The 19,765-nt window shown below is 40.3% G+C and overlaps 1 protein-coding gene across 3 annotated transcripts in view; it reads right to left on the minus strand.

Annotated features, from left to right (window-relative positions):
- The window catches only part of ROCK2 (Rho associated coiled-coil containing protein kinase 2), a 99,896-nt gene extending 81,605 nt beyond the window's left edge, over positions 1 to 18,291 (minus strand). For all 3 annotated transcript variants that reach the window (XM_042802951.1, XM_042802950.1, XM_042802952.1), the window contains exon 1: positions 18,035 to 18,291. In XM_042802951.1, coding sequence (XP_042658885.1) covers positions 18,035 to 18,184 — 150 coding nt within the window. In that variant the 5' untranslated portion in view covers positions 18,185 to 18,291. The remainder of the gene's footprint in view (positions 1 to 18,034) is intronic.
- Between the last annotated feature and the right edge of the window lie 1,474 nt (positions 18,292 to 19,765).

Below are 19,765 nucleotides of genomic sequence, written 5' to 3' on the forward strand. Positions count from 1 at the left end.
TTGGATTTATAGTAAGGAGTTTGAAAGAATGTTTATCCTGAGTTTCATGTACCTGCACTGCCAACTTGAAAATCTCTTCCCTCCCTACCGTTCAAAAAAAAAAAAAAAACAACCTGCAAAAATCCAAACAACATTTTTCCTCCTCAACTTCCTATCCCATTCTGCAGATAAGCCTTAGTTATTCACTTATCTTAAATCTTGGCTGGAGTACTGCCATACAATTTTATGAACATTCAGGACTTCTGGAGCCTAGTCCTGCTGTACAAAACTCTGCAGTATTCCTCCACAGCCAGACGAGCTGTCTCAACACACTTGCCTTTGGCTACTGTGGCTCATTTAGACTTTGAAAACTGATCTTAGCACTCCTTGAGAAACACTGTGTTTATGAATGGCACCTTAGAGTATCAAGTCATCAGCGCAATCTCCCGCCTGAAGATCCTGGTCTATAATTACATTCCTCTTGAGCAAAGAAGCTTTCTACAACAGAGATGAGTTTTATCATCTCTATCTAGCAGCCTAAGCTTTTGAGAGACTGGTCCAAAACTAGGGAATGAAATTCCACACGAAATAAGTATCACAGAAAAGCTCACCAACTTCTACAGCACAAGCTGCACTATCTAGTCAGATGCTGCTTATTTGCTACAAGATGTCACTGAAATATAGCTAAGGAAGACAGCATAAAAGCTTCCAGAAAAGCGAACCTAACTCCTGAAACTCTAAAGACAAAGAGAGCTTGCAGGAGCTCCGAGGGCAGCCAGCTCCACAAGTCTGAGGCATACTGTAGTTTTCTTCACTTATGTCAAGCTCATTAAGCTCATTTAGCGCAATAAAGGTAGTGCAGCTCACACAGAGATGAGCAAATTGTATATAAAACTTAAGTGCTAATGCTTGACAAAATTAGATAAACAGGACAGATCATCTGTCAGCCAATATCACCTGATTAAACTTACTGAAAAGCTCATAGAAAAAGACAATACAGGTAACGTATGTATTTCCTCACTAAAAACACTGGAAAATACTGTTTAATTATTATTTCCATTGTTACATATTCGTATTTGCCAAAGTAGGTGAATAACTCAGAAAATAAACAACTACTTAAATAATCATGGGGGATATGAAGAGTAACCATGAAAGTCATGCACACGAAACAAATATCTGGCCAAAATTCACTTGCAGTAATATAAAGAAATATTAACTTCCAAGCACACATACATATATGCCTAACAAGACATGCTGTAGCTTCTACCAGTGATCTCAAATAAAAGCTGACAGTACCATGGAAAACGTTCAATGTCTTTAAAATATAACCCTTGAAGAAAGGTAATAAAAAAGTTCTGTCTACCTGCTTGATGAAAATCACAAAATTAAAGTTACTGATTTACACCTCTAAATACACAGTTGCAAACATTCCAGTTACACTCTGATTCAAGTTTCACTCGGATATTCTAGTAACAGAACAAAACATCTGGAGTCTGAAAAAAATAAAATCATCACTGGGCCCAGCACATCTGCCCTTTCCTCTTCCTCCAATTATTTTTCTGTAAGGCATACAAAACTCACTCCAGAAACACAGTGAAATACCTGAGTAAGAAGGGGTGAAATTCCATAGAAGTAAGTTAAATGTATTACTAAATTACTGAATGTATTACTAAATTTCACGTAAGTAAACTGCTTGGCTTCAAAGCAGTACTGACTACGCTCACAGAACTACATGCTAACAAAACATGCATTCAAACAGTAGGTCTAATATGTCAGGAATCCACTTAAACAAAGCATATTTTTATTAGGAAATAGACTTGTTAGTCTCAACTAAAATGGCTCCATGTTACTCCAAGATGAGATTAAAATGAAGTGGGTACAACAAGTACCTTCCATATCAAAGAGATGACCAAAAAAACCCAACACAGTCACTGGCAACAACTGCCAAATCCACAGTCCTAAAGACTAAGACAGTCTCATGTCTAATTCGGGGCCCAGAAGTAGTCCTACCCACTTAACTGAATTTACTCAAATGTTTTAGGCTAAACATGCCTGTAATTGCGTGTAAAACTGCACCCCAACAGTATTTCTGAAAAACACTCCCCCAGCCCCGAAGTGCCTTTCAAAAGACTTGCAGAAATCCATCTCTCTAGGATACATTTTACTTCCATGATTTGTTAAATAATAAAAAATATCCTAGTCTAGTTATCTAATCTGTTTATCTTGGGAAGAGAATATATAATAAAAGAGAGATGTGAGAGAACGTACAAACACCCGAAGAAACTCCCCGCTGTGACAGAGAAACTCATTTCACCTTTTTTGTGAATACATGATAAATTCATGTTTTGGGAACATCAGAACAGAATAACAATACAGATTTCTGGATTTTCTGTATTTGATTTTTCACACTAGTGTTGTCAAAAAAGGAACTTTTATGAAAATAACTAATACCATCCCCTGGGATACATACTTCTCTGAAAGAAAATTTCCTTTAGCATGTCTGACCAGGAGATCAGATATCTACAGAAAGTGATCCTGTCATGGTTCCTGCACTCTAAGGGTGAAAAAATATTTTTTGTACCACACTCAGTCTGTTTTGTTACCAAAACAGGGCTCTGAATTGCTTAATATCAGGCTACAAATAGGAAACAAATTGAACATAAAATGAACTGTCATGACAGTGCAAGTGTCTATTCCCTCCAGAAATCATATTTGACATAGTTTCATAAGATTTTCAGACTAAGATTCAAGAATACCAATTCCAGTTGTAACTCCAGTAAACTATCAGCCTATTCCTTTATGTGAACCTCATGAGGTTCAACAAGGTCCTACATCTGGGTCAGGGCAATCCCCAATATCAATACAGACTGAAGAATGACAGGATTGAGAGCTGCCCTGTGGAGAAGGACTTGGGGGTGTTGGTGGATGAGAAGCCGGACATGACCCAGCAATGTGCACTCGTAGCCCAGAAAGCCAACTGTATGCTGGGCTGCACCAAGGGAAGTGTGGCCAGCCGGTCGAGGGAGGTGATCCTCCCCCTCTACTCAGCTCTGGTGAGACCCCACCTGCAGTGCTGGGTCCAGCTCCGGGGACCCCAGCACAAGAAGGACATCATGAACCTGCTCGAGCAGGTCTCCAGAGGAGGCCATGAGGATGATCAGGGGGCTGGAGCACCTCCCTTATGAAGTGAGGCTGAGAGAGTTGGGGGTGTTCAGCCTGAAGAAGAGAAGACTCTGGGGAGACCTAACTGAAGCCTTTTAATACTTGAAGGGCGTTTCTAAGAAACACTAAGAGAGACTATTTACCAGCACCTATAGTGACAGGACGAGGGGTAACATTTTTAAAGTGAAAGAGGGTAGATTTAGATTGGACATAAGGAGAAATTTTTTACAGTGAGGGTGGTTAGTCACTGGAACAGGTTGCTCGGAGAGGTTATGGATGCCCCATCCCCCCAAAAGTTCAATGTCAAGTTGGATGGGGCTTTGAGCAGCTTGATCTAGCGGACAACGTCCCTGCCCATGGCAGGGGGTTTGGACTACATGATTTTAAAGGTCCCTTCCAAGCCAAACTCTTCTGTAATTCTGAAAGACTTTTGACATCACTACCAAAAAAGACAGTCTGTATCAACGATCAGTTATTTTCTTAATTTGTAAATGGTGTTCATCATTAAAAACACTTTTTTCTTTTACCAACTGTAAAATTAAATGTTTATTTCCTGTGGAACCTTCAGGATAGTTTTATCTGTGACAAACATACCCACCTTTCCATTAATAACCCAGCATGAGCCCCTTTTTTTCTTAAAACAATCCTGACAGGTATAACGCTACAAGATGTAGTTGATGTTGTTGGCCTGAGGTGAGAACACAAAATCAGAAAAGACTGCGTAAGTGTAAGGTCAAAGTAGTATTTGCACAATTTAATCCAGTCAGGTACCAAAGCAGACTGCACTGATATCAGTCAGCTTTGTGCCAGTGTAACACAATGTACGTGCTGGAGATGAAGCAATAGTAACATGCACTAGGAACAACTTCCAAATAAGCACTGGCAGCTAAGACCTCAAATCAGTCATTCTGGCGTTTTGTATGTTGATGGAATCCACTACTTTCAGAAGAAAATATCAGCCAGTATTCATCTTGTTTACACACACAATGCTGGGTTTTCCTAAAACAGAGGGGAAGAAACAGCTTAAAGCAACAGACTACAGTACAAAAAATAGGTTTAAGTTACCTGAATTTAAACATAAACAATTACTAATAGAAATTGGACTTTTACAAGTTTAAAAAAATACCCAAAACCTTTCCAGTTTCTACAATGTTATCTGTACACGTGCCAGTAAGATGGTGTGCTATTACCCCATTACTTTCTCACATAGGTCTGAATGTAACAGTAGAACTTATTTCACTCTTTTATTTTAATTTTCTTTTATCCCGAGCTTATATTAGCAGATTTTAGCCGAACTGAAGTTCTCTGCAATTCTGAAAGTAGCTACAGTACTTGCAAAACAGCACACGGAGCTTTGCTCTTGTCCCCACACTTCCTTCAAGGTTTCATTACCAGCATTGTGGTAGGACACACAGGTAATGGTCTGCATTCAAAAAAAGTAGGCTGCATATTTTAATTAATAAACACATTCATTTGAAACCTAGTTCTTTGAGAAAAGAAGATACACTGGATTTTTTAGTTTATTTTGGACAGGTTTAGGACTATGGGTTGTGTTTTTTTTAAATGTCACAGTGGTAGTTACTATTGTGTTCTGCAAATCTGCCAGGATTAACTAGGAAAATGATTCAGGTTAGTTTTAATACAGATTAGTTACCTAAGTCAATTCACAATACACCAGCACAAACATTTGTGTCACCATTAAGGTGGTGCCTCATGGAAGCAGGTGGAGCTACTAATTTAACTGATAGTGAAACTATTTGTGGAACTCTGTTACCCATTTGTTTTTAAATGGATCCATATAACTATGGGAGAAAGACACAGGTTAAAAGGTTGATGAGATCACTCAGGTTCAGTTTCCCATACTGAAAAACTTCTGTCTTCAGATTTCTGAGCATTTATTGTTCTAATATTAAAAACTGCTGGGTATCTCCCTCCAACAGCATACAATTTTATTTGTTCATTTACAAACTCTTGGAAGATAAATGTATTTTTGTTAAATTTACAGAAACTTGATTGCAACTATCCTTAATGACTGAAGCTCTTGAAGAAATACAAAACTGTACACAAAAAAAAAAAACAACCCAAAAAAATCTTCTTATTAAAGAATAAACCAGAAAACTTTATTTCAATCAAGACCACCATGTCTATTCGTCTTCTAAACATGCTTGTCCTAAAGCAGAAAAGCCACGTTGGCTTAATAATAATTAATAATTTTATTAATAATAATATTTCCACATACATACCACTGAGAATGCATGTCTGTCCTCTCCTGTGCCCACCTTTTTAGAAATAAAAGGTCCCCTTCTTTATTTTATCTTCCTTCCTTCAGAGCATTACAGACTACTTGAGAATAGCTAGAATAGTCTTAATTACTGCTGTATTTACCTCCACATTGCAGACCAGAGTTGTCTGACTCAGGGACCATACTCGTTTATCTAGTAAACTCCCATCTGCAAAATCTCATCTCTCTGCTTCTAGAAGTCCTTCAGAAACAGATACTGCATCCTACAGCATTTTCATGTTTCCTTAATCCCCTAACTACTTCACGGCTCTTAAACGGATGATGACAGAGCTTATCTGAAAAATAGAAAGTCTAAAGGTCTTTTGTCTACGGCTGATAGAGATCTTCACAAAGGAACCCACATCCTCAGGAACTTTGGTCTCAATCTGACAATTAAGTACCTTGTATCTCCAGAATTGTAGGACTATTTCACAGTCTTTTCAAGATGAAGTTATTACAAGAAAAGACTCCTAGGCACTGTAAAACTCAAATGAGGTATAAAAATTTTCTTCCAGTAGATAATAGCTTTGCAATGTAGTGGCATTATCTTCACACATTTGGCCAATGAAATGTTGCCTTAATCACTGTTTCATTTAACAGAAGACATGCATGAGACAGTTTAATTGAGACAGCATGAGACTCACTAATGAGACAGTTGCAATTCTATCAGAATTTGTTTACATACTGATATAAAAAATATCAGCTGAGATTACAGTAGCTAAAAGGAATTTTTAAATGGAAGAACATTTTTAAGTTTATTTAGCTTGTGCTTATTCCAACATGATTAGTTTCCCCTTTCTGTGCTAATTTGATTTGGAACACAAAGAAGAAAAAACCATGACTGCGAAACAAAAATATGGCAAGAAATTCAGGGCTATGTGAATATGCCAAGTTACTTGGGAAAACAAAGCAAAATAGAAAATAGATTTCAAGTTCATCATGGTTCTATAAGTGGAAAATAGTTCTCCCACAGATAATAACTTAATGTTTCCTAAAATTTCCTTAAGCTTTGGCATCAAGCGTTTCTGATAACCAAATATTATCTCACCTTTCCATTAGACCTGAGCAGATCAATTCCCACAAGAGTCATCTGAATCAGTTCCTTCTTCAAGGAATCACATTTTTTACATTTGAAGGAAAAACTCCTGTGCATCAAGATCACTAGGGTCAGAAGAGGTGCATGAACTTGGCTAAATGTTTTATGGGATAAGAAAATTTACATATATGTCTTGTAAGAGTATTGCAGCACACATCCTATATATATATACACACACACACACGCAGAGTACAGATGCACGAGCTAACTAGAAACAGGCCAGCCACACCAGTGTGGCACTGCCCTACAGCAAGCAGAGACTATTACTGTCCACTAAAGCAGCATTTAAATCTAGGAAAACAAAGTTCCTGCATCAACAAAAAGCAGTTTATCAGCTTTACCACACATCATTTAGGTAAGAGCATGACCCTAATGTTTCAGGCCATTCCAGACAAAGTTGCGTCTCTAACTGACCCAGGTTTCTTGTCATTCCTTACTACCCTTCATGGAAAATCTGCTATACACACCTCACCGTCCAAGGGAGTTCAAACATACAAAAAAGTTGATTATGGAATAGGGTTACGCCCATTTACTCATAGACCAGCATTTTCAGAAAGTGAACATGAGAGTAAGACCAGATAATCGGAGTTGCATTATTTTAGATTAAAAGATCTCCTCCTTTGTCTTTACTACGTCTTCCTCTGCTGCAAGAATGGCGATGCCAAATTTCTGCACAGTATTTCTTAGCCTGAACTGTCACACTGTGTCTAATCTAGCAATTAAGTCAAAACCAGCTGAAAAATCAACAATTTATGCTGAAAATGAACCTTGAGAGTGCTCAGGGTGAATGATGGTTTCCAAGACCGTATCTGTAGCAGCAAGTGTAACAGCAGCTCTCGAGCCCCTGTGTGAGACTTCCATCCCTCATGCTGTAACCACAGCAGCTTTTGGACAACCGCTGGCTAGGAACTTAACACAAGGGACAGGGCAGCATCGTGCTGGTTAGAGCGCAGCAGGACCCTGACACTGGCTGTTTTACTGTTATAGATACAGACTTACAGACTACAGCAATATTCTACTTTCGTGAATATTTCGCACAAATCAAACACAACAAAAAAAAAACGTTATGAACCTCTCACCATCTGTATGTACTTTTAGCATCAGTAATGCTACAATATTACAGCATCAAGCATGTTTGTTTCTTCCACCCCACATTCCCCTTACCTTTTAGAACACAACTAAACCAACAGTGGTAAGATTTCATACATTAGAAAATAAATCAACACGTGATGGCAGTGAAAACAATACCAATTCCAGAATTCAGAAAATTACTCATGTATAAAACCAAGAACAATTCCCATGTGTCAAGAAAGGAGTCCAGTCACATGGTAGCCTCTTCTGATATTTATGCTCTAGAGATTAAGTTTGAAATCAAAATATAACTAAAAAGCTTTACCTTGCAATAAAACGTATGTAAGACTTTTATATTCAGTCCTGCTTTCTACATACCACAATAAGTCAAAACAGCTTACAAGTAATGTCATTCCTCTCCTTCCTCACATTCAGCATCCATTTGATGTAACATGTTGATAAACAGAAATAAAATCACTGTACATTGTTTGGTTTTGATTTAAAAAAGTACTTGGATTGCAAGTATACTGAAACTGCACTAATTTATATCTAAGTCTGAAGGACACACTGTGCATCATTTATCAAATTCATATGGTGTGATTTCTAAATCATGAATATCATATTACCAAACACATTTTCAGCAATACAGCCTAACCAAAACATACCGTACTGTATATAAAACTTAAAACTCTACAGTTAGGCTCAGCATTGTCTCTGGGTTGCCGATTCAGTCCTGTACTAGTCATAAAATAAATTTAGGAGTTTCTTTAATAATGATTAATGTCATACTCTACAGAATTGGTTTTAAAGTTACATTTTCTATTTTTAATATGCCAAATTTTGGCAACGGTGTTTTCACAGGTAGAGAGGGGACAGTTAGGACGTCTGAGTAAGAAGTTTCTCAGTTGAGAAACACTGTAGGGCACATATGGGAAAAAAACAACACTGCTATTTCTTCTGAAAAAATGAAGAGCACTGGAATAGTTTATTTTGACACTTAAATTGCCTTTCTTCAGAGGCAGCCAGCCATTAAAATAGATGAAGTGATTCACACCTCATGATGCTACTGTTTCAGGCTTCTACACATATGAACCACTCTTCATAATACTGTCCGTATTTAGAGGTTTTCTTCATAATCCTAACAGAAATTATTTTCAAAACTGAGAACTAGCTGGACGTCTACAATTAAAAGGATTTGCAAGCATAGTATTTTTCTGGAGATGCAGCTTGTATTAGTATATTTATTATTTCTTACATATTTATCGTCTAATTCAAGCTTAAAATATTCCTGAAACAAATGCTGCACGCATACAAAAGAGCGTCTCTGCTACCCCCCTTGCTGCTACATTCAGGTTTTGCCACCAGAATTTTGACAACTGGAGTTCTGCTGCTCCCCAGCCTCACTGGCATGAATGCCACCATTTCCAGAGTCAAGACAAGCCCTTCAATTCTGGGGAGAGAAACAGGGGGGAAGCCCATAGCAATGGGGATTAAGGAAAATAAATTTAAAAATAAAGTAAAAAAGAAGCACATTTCATATAACTGAAATAATTTACTCATAGTAATACTGAACAGTGAACTTGACAGCAATTAAAAGAACAAGGCCTTACAAAACTTTACGATTTTGTAATAGGAATACTTTTTTATCTTGAAAATGTAGTTCAGCTTTTTTTTGTTAGCTTTCCCCATGAGGTCTGTATCTTTGTTCAGGTGTTTATAATACCAGCATGGATGCAACTCTAAGTTTAACAAAATAACTAACTATGTACTCAGAGAAAAAATTAAACAGAGAATAATGTTTAAATTACTAGCAGTAGCTGCAATACAATAATAAACTCTCAGTACCTCCTTGCCACATGAGTAATTCAAGTAGTTGTTTTCAGTCACTCTTCATATGAATTGATTAAAAAAAAAAAAAAAAGGGGGGGGGGGGGTGGGAGGGGGAAGAGTACTTTACAATCCAAGCTTATAGAACCTGAAGAGGTCACTAAACTGAACAGGCCCAGAAATAAAAACTATGGCTTAATGCCTAAGCAGGCTGAATTTTACTGCTGGAGGAAAAGGTCCTGAAATGTTCACTAACGGAAACAGATCATGCGTGCATACAGCTGGCATTAGAAAGGTTTTCATTATTCACTAAACCAACAGCTTCCAGCATGGTATTATTTCCTGCTCTTCTCCATTTCCTTGCACTATTAGAGGGAATAATTCTATTCCTAAGGCAAGAGACTTCGTAGCTATTCTATCACAAAGTTTAAAAATTCCATAAAAAAAAAAAAATTCAGAAGTCAAGCATGGTTATAAAATTGTGTAAAACTGGGTGGAAACAATATTAAGTAACCCCATAGCATCTTATATCTACTTACTACAGCTTGTTCCAAGTGACTTTAGCTGCACATATTATAAGTCTACCACAACATACACTTCTCTGTGTATCAGATGGTGCTAAAAGTAATTTACAAATAAAACCCTGTGTCCTATACATGCAACAAACGACAAGGCTTGTCTCCCTAATCTTGCACTCAACATAATCAGCACTAAACTGAAAACGGAGACCAGCACAAACCAGTTTCAGAAACCACAGGGAAAACCAGTTTAAAACTAGTTTCTGTATGAAACAGAACATTTTTATAGCATAGGCAAGCCAAATTACAGTATACCCCTTGACCAAGACCTGTGCTATTATCAGTTTTAGACTACAGCGGATTTATTGATGCAGCAATCTTCATTTTCAATCAACTCTATCTGAAGACATGTACATGTTTCTAGACATTCTTTCAATCAAATTTCTGACTTTCCTAGCAGATCCTCATGTCACAGTATAAGATTTTATTTATGTAACATGATGAAATTATCTGCAAACCTGAACACCAAGGAGAAAAATGAAACAAAAGAAAAATACAGAGGGTCAGTCAAGTCGTATAGTAGCAACAAACACAGGCAGGCTAAGTTTTCCAAATTCACAGTTCATTCAATAAAAAAAGTAATTTCCAAGGAACACCCAAAGGTATTTCTCTATATCTGTGACATACTAGGGTAAATCTAAGCTGCTGAGAGAGCAATGTTTGGTATTTAATCAACAACTAAGCTACAGACTTTGGACAACTACCTATAACAGTAGTGACAGACATGGACAAAGAACAATGATGCGTTACAGCCTTTAAATAGTAATCAAGACTTTCGTTAAACTTTAAACACCATTTGGAAGAAAGTGTGGAACTTCAGCATTGTTGTCTTCCAATTACTATGTTACTATTATTTGGTAATAGTAACAGTCAAAATAATTTGTTTTGAGATTAAAAAAAATAAAAAGAATATTTGGTAAAGATCATTTTTTCTTCTTTCATCATGGTTCAAATGTTCTTTCATGTCTGTATGTGACCTCGTCTTCATTTCCTCCTGAAGAAAAGTATAAAAAAAATTCTTGTGTTTGGATGAGTCACTCAAACTTTATCCTGCTTTATGCAGGATCCTGTTATTCTGTACTTTAAATACAGACTAATAAAATCAGTACCCATGATGTAGAACAGTCAAGAGGCAGTAAAGCAACCACTCAGTTATGTGAATCCTCAATGTTCAGTATTAAACACATTGACATAAAGCTTCCTTGTGATCACCCTTTTTGTATCACATAAGTTAATTCTAAATACAAATTCTTCTCCAGTACAGGTGTAAAAAAATAAAATAAAAGTTTCAGCATCTCAAATTCATATAGTTGGAAACAAAGAAAGATTTCTCTGATGGTATTAGGTGCTAAACACTAGACTAGGATTCAGACCCTCCTGCATGTCATCCTTTAATTTTCCTTTGTCTGCACCATCTGAGTGACACCATCCTACTAACAAAAGCGAACAATGGTATGACTGGCATTAAAGTAGCAGTGCCACACACTAACATCAAAACCCAGTAGTCTCTATCTGGGCACACAGAAAACACAAAATATGTGATTGGTGACCATTTGCAAAAGATTTTACTTAGGCAAGTTGATCTACATAAAATAAAATTAATGAAAGCCAGGCATAATGAAAAACCACTTGTATGTGGCACCCAGATTGTTTTTCTTCTCATGTCTATCACCTTCCATATCCTACAACTGAAGCAGAAATTGAAGCAGAGGGCTGCTTCACAAACCGATGAAATTTGCATCCATCCCTTCATGTGAAACAAAATAAGTAAACTCCATGTTATATCATAGAAGAAAAAAAAAAAAAAAACACCTTCTCTCAGTAGCTGTAATCGTAGCAGATAAACACAGAACAAAAAGCTAAATCCACACTACATAAGCAGCTGTTACTGATTGAGACTATCCAACCTAGTGAAAGTTGGACAAAATTCACAGAATCACAATCTAACAAACACAGAGTCTTCGCACATTAGGGGGTGGCCAAATCACTGTTTTAAGCATATGGTCTTAAAACTTTGTTAGCAGATAATTAATATCATGTTCCAAGATAAGAATGCAAGTGACACTTCACCTGCACTAAAGCAGCTCACATGTCGCTGGCTGTGAGGATGCTGCTGGCAATTCCGGGAGTGTTTTGACATTTCACTACAGTAGCAGCAAAAGCTCCATGCACAGTAGGTATAGCTTCAGAACTGAGCACTACATTCAACGTTCTGTTTACATAGCAAAAGACTCATTAAAGTAAGTTTATTACTAGTAAAAGCTGCCAATATAAACATAGTATTCTTGTTCTTAACCAATGGCATGTACCTAGAAAAAAGTACTTTAAATAAATTTGTCACTAGAAACATTTGGTGCTTTTCAGTATAACAGTTTAGATTGGATGCAAAATAGCACCCTTCCCCCCCCCCAAAAAAAAAAACCCCATCCTTATGGGTTATAAATCCATATATATTTTTTTAAAAAATAAATATTCTTCCAGTACATAAAACTCTACTACCAAGTTTCAATCACTCTCATCCTTAAAATCCAAGGTCAATTCCTCTGTGGCAGTGATACAATTCCAGTCATATTCTGTAGATCAAACACTGGCAAGAAATCATTAACTGATAAATGCAGAGAATGGTTACTGTGGTAGCATTTTTTTTTTTCTTTTTAAATTAGGCAGCTTTTGTTATGGATTGCTTTACTAAACAAACAGCCAAATGCTTTGGCAGTGCTCTGCCATTAGTTGAAAACTGAAAATGTACTTAGAAAAACAGGTTTTAATCATCATTCGCACACATTCCCAAACTGACACTAAGGCTACTAATATTTGGAAAAGTGAAGAGTTCCTGAATTTTCATTCCATCATGTATAAAGCAGAAAGAAAACTGCTTTAGTTTGATAGCATGGCTCTTTTTTTTTTTTCCCTTAAATTGTTACAGAGACAGAATAACTAAAGGATACCCACGCTGCAATCTGATCAATACAGGTGAAATACTGGGAGTGAATATTCCTCTTGTGAATGCACAAACAAAATCTGCACACATCTCATGTGTGGCAGTAAAAGTATTAAAGCTGAGCATACTGGCTTTTTTCCTTTCTTAAACTAAAAGTGAAATGCTTTAATCCTAGCATGGAATAAAACAGAATATAAGAACATGTAAAACTGTCAAAAATAGAGCTGTCCTTTTCCAGTTAACTATATTGCTATATATAAATCCATCGCACAGAAACAATGAACAAAAGACAATTCTGTTTCTTTAACTCTCATCTTTTTCAGCTCTGCAGTAGATGTTCTGAAATTACAGATCAAAAATAGAAAATTCGTAGAAAGACTCAGAAGCTAAGAGAGAAATAACAGCACACCAACTATGACAAACAAGAAAAAAAAAAAATGTTTCTTCAAGAACAGGGAACCTTTCAACTACTTACTGGGCAATGAATTTCAGATCAGATGCTACTAGCTGCTGCGTTTTCAGCTCTTCCCTCTGCTTGCTGGCTCAAATTAACACAACAGATTGTTCTTGCTGATTCAGAATTATGTGGCAATAGATTTAGGAAAATGATATAACTTTCATATTAAATATGCAACCTTCATATTAAATATGAAACACTTTCAAAGCTCATAAGACCAAAATCCTGGAAAAGGGATACATGCGTGTCAGCCATGATGACCTGGAGACCCTGTATTAACAGAGCTCAGCCTAGTGACCTGCTAAATTAACACTCTTTGTATAAAGTTGGTATCTATCCAGTTGATGAGATTGGTATGGACAGATGCACCCTATTGAAAGGATCAGTCAGTCACAGCTCGATCTGCAACCCACTTTTTGTCAAGAGTAAAATTCTAGGGCACCAATGGCAAGGATCAACTCAGATGAACATCTATTCATGTTCAAACTAGTATAAATACAGTTTACCTGTCAGCCATATTTTAACAAAGAAATAAATAGCAAATTAGTTCAGTTTTGGTTTGTTGGTTTTTTAGGGTTTTTTTAGTTTTATGCATGCATATTCTGAGACACTTAAGCACTCTCCTGCTAACCATCTCTCCACCTCTTAGTCCACCATGAATGCGTTCCCAGCCTAAACCAGCACTGTGCTCACAATTTCACTGCTGCTCTGCTTAACTAGCAGTTTTAAGAACTCCTCCTTTCAAGGGCTGACACAACCATAGCAGTGCAGGCAGAAGATACTCAACACTTTACAGCTCAAGTATAATGTCAAAGTTTAAGCTTAACACTAAAATCCTAAAGTTTGCTCTGCAGAAGACCAAGGGCAGACACCAGCTCCTTTCTTCAGGCAACTGCATTTGACTGCAGCTCCAGCAAAACAGACTAGGCAGGCAACTGCAGGGAGGAGGATGATAAGATTTATCAGAGCTGTTCGTCACCACCATAAAACTCCAAAGTCGAGTTCAGCATGTGCTGAAGTGATACAATTACACATGGCAAGGAAGTGGAGGTCTGGATTAGTTTTACACAGCCTACATTGACCTATCTGCTCTAGTTTTAGAACACATTAAGTCTTCAGCTAACACTTACCAACACACCCTTAAATAACGAATTTAATACCATATAAAATAACTCAGTTAATGCTGTAGATAGAGTATATAAGCAAAAGCATAAATACATAAATGAAATTGAGAACCATTAAGCTCTTCTTAAATGTAGCTGTCAACTAGGAACTATTCGGTAGGAATGTATTTATAGAAGCATTTCTTATAGATCACACAAGGTCAAATGCCATTAAGTGCTATCATCAATGTGTACATGCAGTGAACATAAAAATGTCACTTCATTAAATTAGCAGATGACACAAACTGGCAGAAGAGCAAATAATAAGAACACAGTAGTGTTACAAAGTGATCTGCATAATCTAAACATAATACACAAATCAGGTTTTCATAACCCCTGACACAGTGTTACATGACCAAGAAGAGTAAGAGACCATATCATAGCCGTGACAAAAAAAAAGTTATCTATCGTAGCATAGGTAACCTAACACAGGCTTTCAACATGATACAACAAGAAAGAGAGCATTCAGTGGATGTCTAAAGGAGGTTACAAAAACCACTTCCCTTTGCAGAGTATGTCTTTGCTGAAGCCTCCCATGGAACAATATATACAGTTCTAGCCCTCTCATTTTTGTCTCCATCAGACCAAAGCCAAAAGAAATCCACCAAGTGCAGGCTATGCATTTGAACCATGCTAATGAGTAGAAAGTCCTCTGATTCTCTTTTTTTAAATTTAGCAGAAAAAGAACGGTGATAACCATGCCACACATCTCAATTTTTTTTTTTTTTAATTTTGTCTTCATAACTAACTACTAGGTCAAACTAAATGATGAGTTCTCCATCACTTAATGCCTCTGAATTGAGACTGTGTGTCTTTGAAAAAGATGTATTTTAATCAAGCATAAATTATTATTCTTAACACAGGCAAAAATAGACATGTGTTAAGGCATACAATATATCAAAAATCACTGTCGAAAAATCTAACGGTCTCTCTTAAGCCCCAAAGGGGATGGGAGGAGAAGAATCAATCAATGTATCTGTCTTCATAGATTTCCCTGACGAAGAAATAGATGGATGTGGTCAGCCATCCTGCTGTCAGGAAGGTACACAAAGAAAGTCCCTTCTAATTTAGAGCCACTGAATAAATTATCTCTTGATAGGCAGTGGAATTGGTATCTAGAGAAAGACAGTTTATTACCTCAGCTTTTCACATCTTTCAAATTTGCACCAGGTGTTGTAGATTAACAGTTACTTTTTTGCTTTTTATGGCTTCCCAAAAATAAAGCATGCACACAAATTGCAGAATAGCAGCTGTTTATGACTTTTTACAGTGTAAGGAAATGAATTCCAATTTGAATTCCATTCCACATTTTTAGTTTTGGTTATGTTATTTTTGGAGGATGAAATAGTGGCATTCCAGCTAGTCTTTTTAAGACATTTTCCCCGACTCTTAGTTTCTGTTCATGTATTTCTACTTTTAACTGAAAACACATTTCGACTTATGATAATTTACACTGAAAGTGAGCTGTTTAGTAAACAAGTAAATTTTGCAATTTGAATATGAAGTTTTCATACTCAGACTGCTTAGCAGAATGCCAATACAAAATTAATGTAAAATAGCATAAAGCAACAATACCAAAGCCCAAAAGAAAAAACTTTTTCACAGGAAATCTGTTGCAAATTTCCTAAATAATAATAAAAATAATAAATAAATAACACGAAGTAGTTCATTATTTCATACATAAACACGCAGAATGCACAAGCTGGGAAATCTGATTGATTAGCATTGTATTTTACTTGCTGCTAATTTTTTTAAACAGTACTTACAGAGAGAGTGCAGACAGCGAAGTGATGACCTTTACCATAAAAAAGTATGCATTTACAACCCAGCTAACTCTCTTCCATGGTTTGCTAATTTGTGCAATGCATTACATGAAGTGGTCCACATTGTAAGTGTACAAAACAAAACAAAAAAATCAAGTACTAAGCAGCACGGTCTCGATTTTGCAATCAGAATTTGTCTTCAGAAATAATACAGTTTTTAGTGTATCTATGTAATCTATGTCCAAGGGAGGGAAGGAAAGAGAATAATAGAAACACACTGCTGAGTATAAAAGTAGAGTGTGAAAAAGTCTACTGGGGTTAAGTATTAACCTGATGCATTTTTCAGAACGACTGTACTATTTTTAACTTCTCTTTTTTGGCCACAGGTCAAAGTTTTCCTAGCAAAATACCAAAGTGAAAATGCTGGGAGCGAAGCCCAGAGGCAGCAATCTTTGCTTTGGCCTAGGCAAAAACTTATCTGAATCCAGTTAGATATGTAGCAATGTTTCCCACTCCCCTTCATTGACTACTATGGCAGTCATTATGCCTCTGAACATCTATGAGAGGAGGAATACTGTACTAAAGCCTCGAGAACATTTTTCAGATGTTATAGGAAATTCCTATATTCTCCACACAGCACAGGCATACATACTGTTCAGTCAGTTGCTGTATTTTTGGCCAAACAGAACTGAGTCATTTGAAAGCATAAAAAAAAAAAAAAAAAAAAGACTCCATGTAAGTGCCTTGAGCAACTCTTGGAAGGATTGGGATTTTTTTTTTTTCCCCCCCTTTTCTGTTCCTAACCGGGACATATCAGAAATCCTGGGACAGACTAGAAATATAAGGCTTGAAGATGCTTAAATTAATTTTAAAAAATAGTAATAACAATAATAACAATAATAATAATAAAGATTTCCTCTCACTGTCTTTCCAGGGTTTGGATGTTTTAAATGGGGAAATGTAACTCCCTTCCCACTCCTTCCTGAGGGCATGGATTTCTTACTAAAGGAAATTATATTTCATAAACTCACACAGAAAAATGCTATTTGAAATAGGAGACAGACGAGTCGATTTGCCCCAATGGAAAATAAACGTGACCCCACCGGACCCCCCAGTCACATTTCTCCCTTATGCGTGTCCTTTTCCTGAATTACTTCCACATCGCACAGCAAACCTCAACTTTACCAGAGAACGGTTTCACAGGAGGGGTTGAGAGGATGGGCACTGGGTGCCTGGCAGCGCACACAAAGGCAGGTACTTTGGGAACGGACACGCTGTGATTACGAGGCGCGAAAAGAAACGGTGTGAACGATGATGAGAGAGAGAGAGAGAGAGAGAGAGCCTCCACAGGGCCAGACCTTCTCAGAGACATTTCTCAGTTTACCCGAAATAAGCCATACCTAAATGGAGAGCGCTCACTCTCGGCTGACGGCCCGGTACCCCCACAAACACCCACCCGCCAAAAAAACAGCCCTCGGGGTCAAGGGCCCACTCCCCGCCACCCCCGCCCCTCAGGCGGCCGGGTGCCCCTCGCCCGCGGCGGCGAGAGCCGCGCCCCCCACCCCCGGGGAAGGCGGCTTGGTCCTCCCCCAGCAAACCTCCTCCAGGACGCGGGAGCCCTTTCCTTCCTGCCTGCCGGCCTTCCTTCCCCCTCCCGCCCGCCCGAGGCGAGGGCAGCGCTCCCTTTGTTACCCCGCCGAGCGCTTCCCCCCTCACCAGCAGGCTCTCCACGTTGACCGGCGAGCGCGGGTCGCGGATCATGGACTCCAGCTTCCTCTGGCGGCCCTCGAGCATCCCCGCCGCCGGCTCCAGCGCCTCCGCCGTGAGGGGAGCCGCCGACATCTTCACCGCCGGCTGCTGGCTCATCCTCCGGCCCGCCTAACGCCGGCGGGACGGCGTCCCCCTCCTCGCTGCCGGGGAGGAGGTGACTGAGCGGGGTCGCCCGGCGGGCCGGCTCGGGGCCTAGCGCGGCGGAGAGGCCGGGGGAAGGGCGGGTGCCGCGGCGGGCCGGGCCTGGGCAGCCAGGCGGGAGCGGAGGGCAGCGCGCCGCCGTTGGCCGCCCCGCGGCCGCCCGGGCATGAAGGGCGCGGGGAAGCGGCCGCTGCTCCGCCCGGGCGCGGGGAGGGGAGAGGTGGGAGGGAAGGAGGGAGGAAGGGAAGGAGGGAGGGAGTGAAAAAAAGGAGGGGTGGGAGGGAGGGAAGAAAGGAGGGAGAGAGGGAAGAAAAGAGGGAGAGAGGGAAGAAGCGCTTCCCGCCGCGCCCCCGCCTCTCCCCCTGCTCGGGGCGTCCCTCAGCGCCCGCCGGCTCACCGCCCGCTCCCTACCGCCGGCCGGGCCATGGCACCGCCCGAGCGCCCGCCCCGAGGACGGAGAGGGGGAAGCCGGAGAGGGGGGGAAGAAGCAAAGCGAAGCGGCCGCCGCGGAGTCTCCCTCGGACTCTTCCTCCCCCTCCGCCGCTGCTTAGGGCGGGAGCTGCGATCCCCACCGGCCTCGCCCCGCCGCTCGCCCGCCGCTGCTGCGGCCGCTGCGCCCGCCCCCCGCCCGGCCCGGCCTCCTCCTCCCCCGGCCTCCCTTACCCACAAGGCCGCGCTGCGAGCGGCCGCGCATAGCTCCGCGCTCACTCACCGCCCAACTATAACCCTGAGCTCAGCTCCGCGCCGCCGGGAGGGGAGGCCCGGGGCCGCGGCCGCCCTCAGCCCGCCGCCCCCAGCCCGGCAAGGTGACCCTTCCGCTTCGCCGGCCCCGGAGGCAGCCGCTGCGGGAAAGGCCCGGGCCGAGCGGCCTGGGCACAGCAGTTGGAGAGAGAGAAAGGGATGTGTGGTGGCTGGGTGAACTTTGACTGAGACATCGTCCTGCCCGCATAGCGTAAAGCACACACGTCCACCCCCCAAAAAAATAAATAAGCAAATCGTGAGTCAGCGTTTCAGGTAGAGTGGCAGCGCTCAGGGAACACGCAAGAGGGAGAGGCTGGAAGGTGAGGAGCTGTGCCAGGGAAGGTGCAGACCTCCCTCATTCACCCTGAGGAAGATGAACTTGCTCAGGCTGTGGCAGAACGTGGCCGCGACCGCTTTCCTGCACTCAGGGGACATTTCGAGGGGGTCAGGGTGCTGCTCAGCAGACCCAGGCGAGGGCAGGCTGTGGCAGAGTGATGTTGGTGACCTGAGCTGTGGCTGCGGGGATGGAGGAGGCGAGCTGGGCGGCAGGGATGCTCCGTGGGGTGACGTGGTGGGGTTGTGGCCGAACTGTGGTTCCAGGCGCCCACAGATGTGGCTGACGTTGCAGAGCAGAACGACGGAGACCATAAAAGTGCCATCTGGCGAGGTGGAGGGGCCTCAGCGGAAAGGTTAACAGTTTTATTGTGTTGACTTTCAGCTGATAGCTGGATGTCAGTGAGCTGATGTCAGAAAAATGGGCCAATATTTTAACTTGAAGCGGAGCGGGAGTCGGAG

The sequence above is a fragment of the Tyto alba genome, unplaced genomic scaffold (assembly GCF_018691265.1).
Source record: "Tyto alba isolate M040663 unplaced genomic scaffold, T.alba_DEE_v4.0 Super-Scaffold_40, whole genome shotgun sequence".
NCBI classification, from domain to species: Eukaryota; Metazoa; Chordata; class Aves; order Strigiformes; family Tytonidae; genus Tyto; species Tyto alba.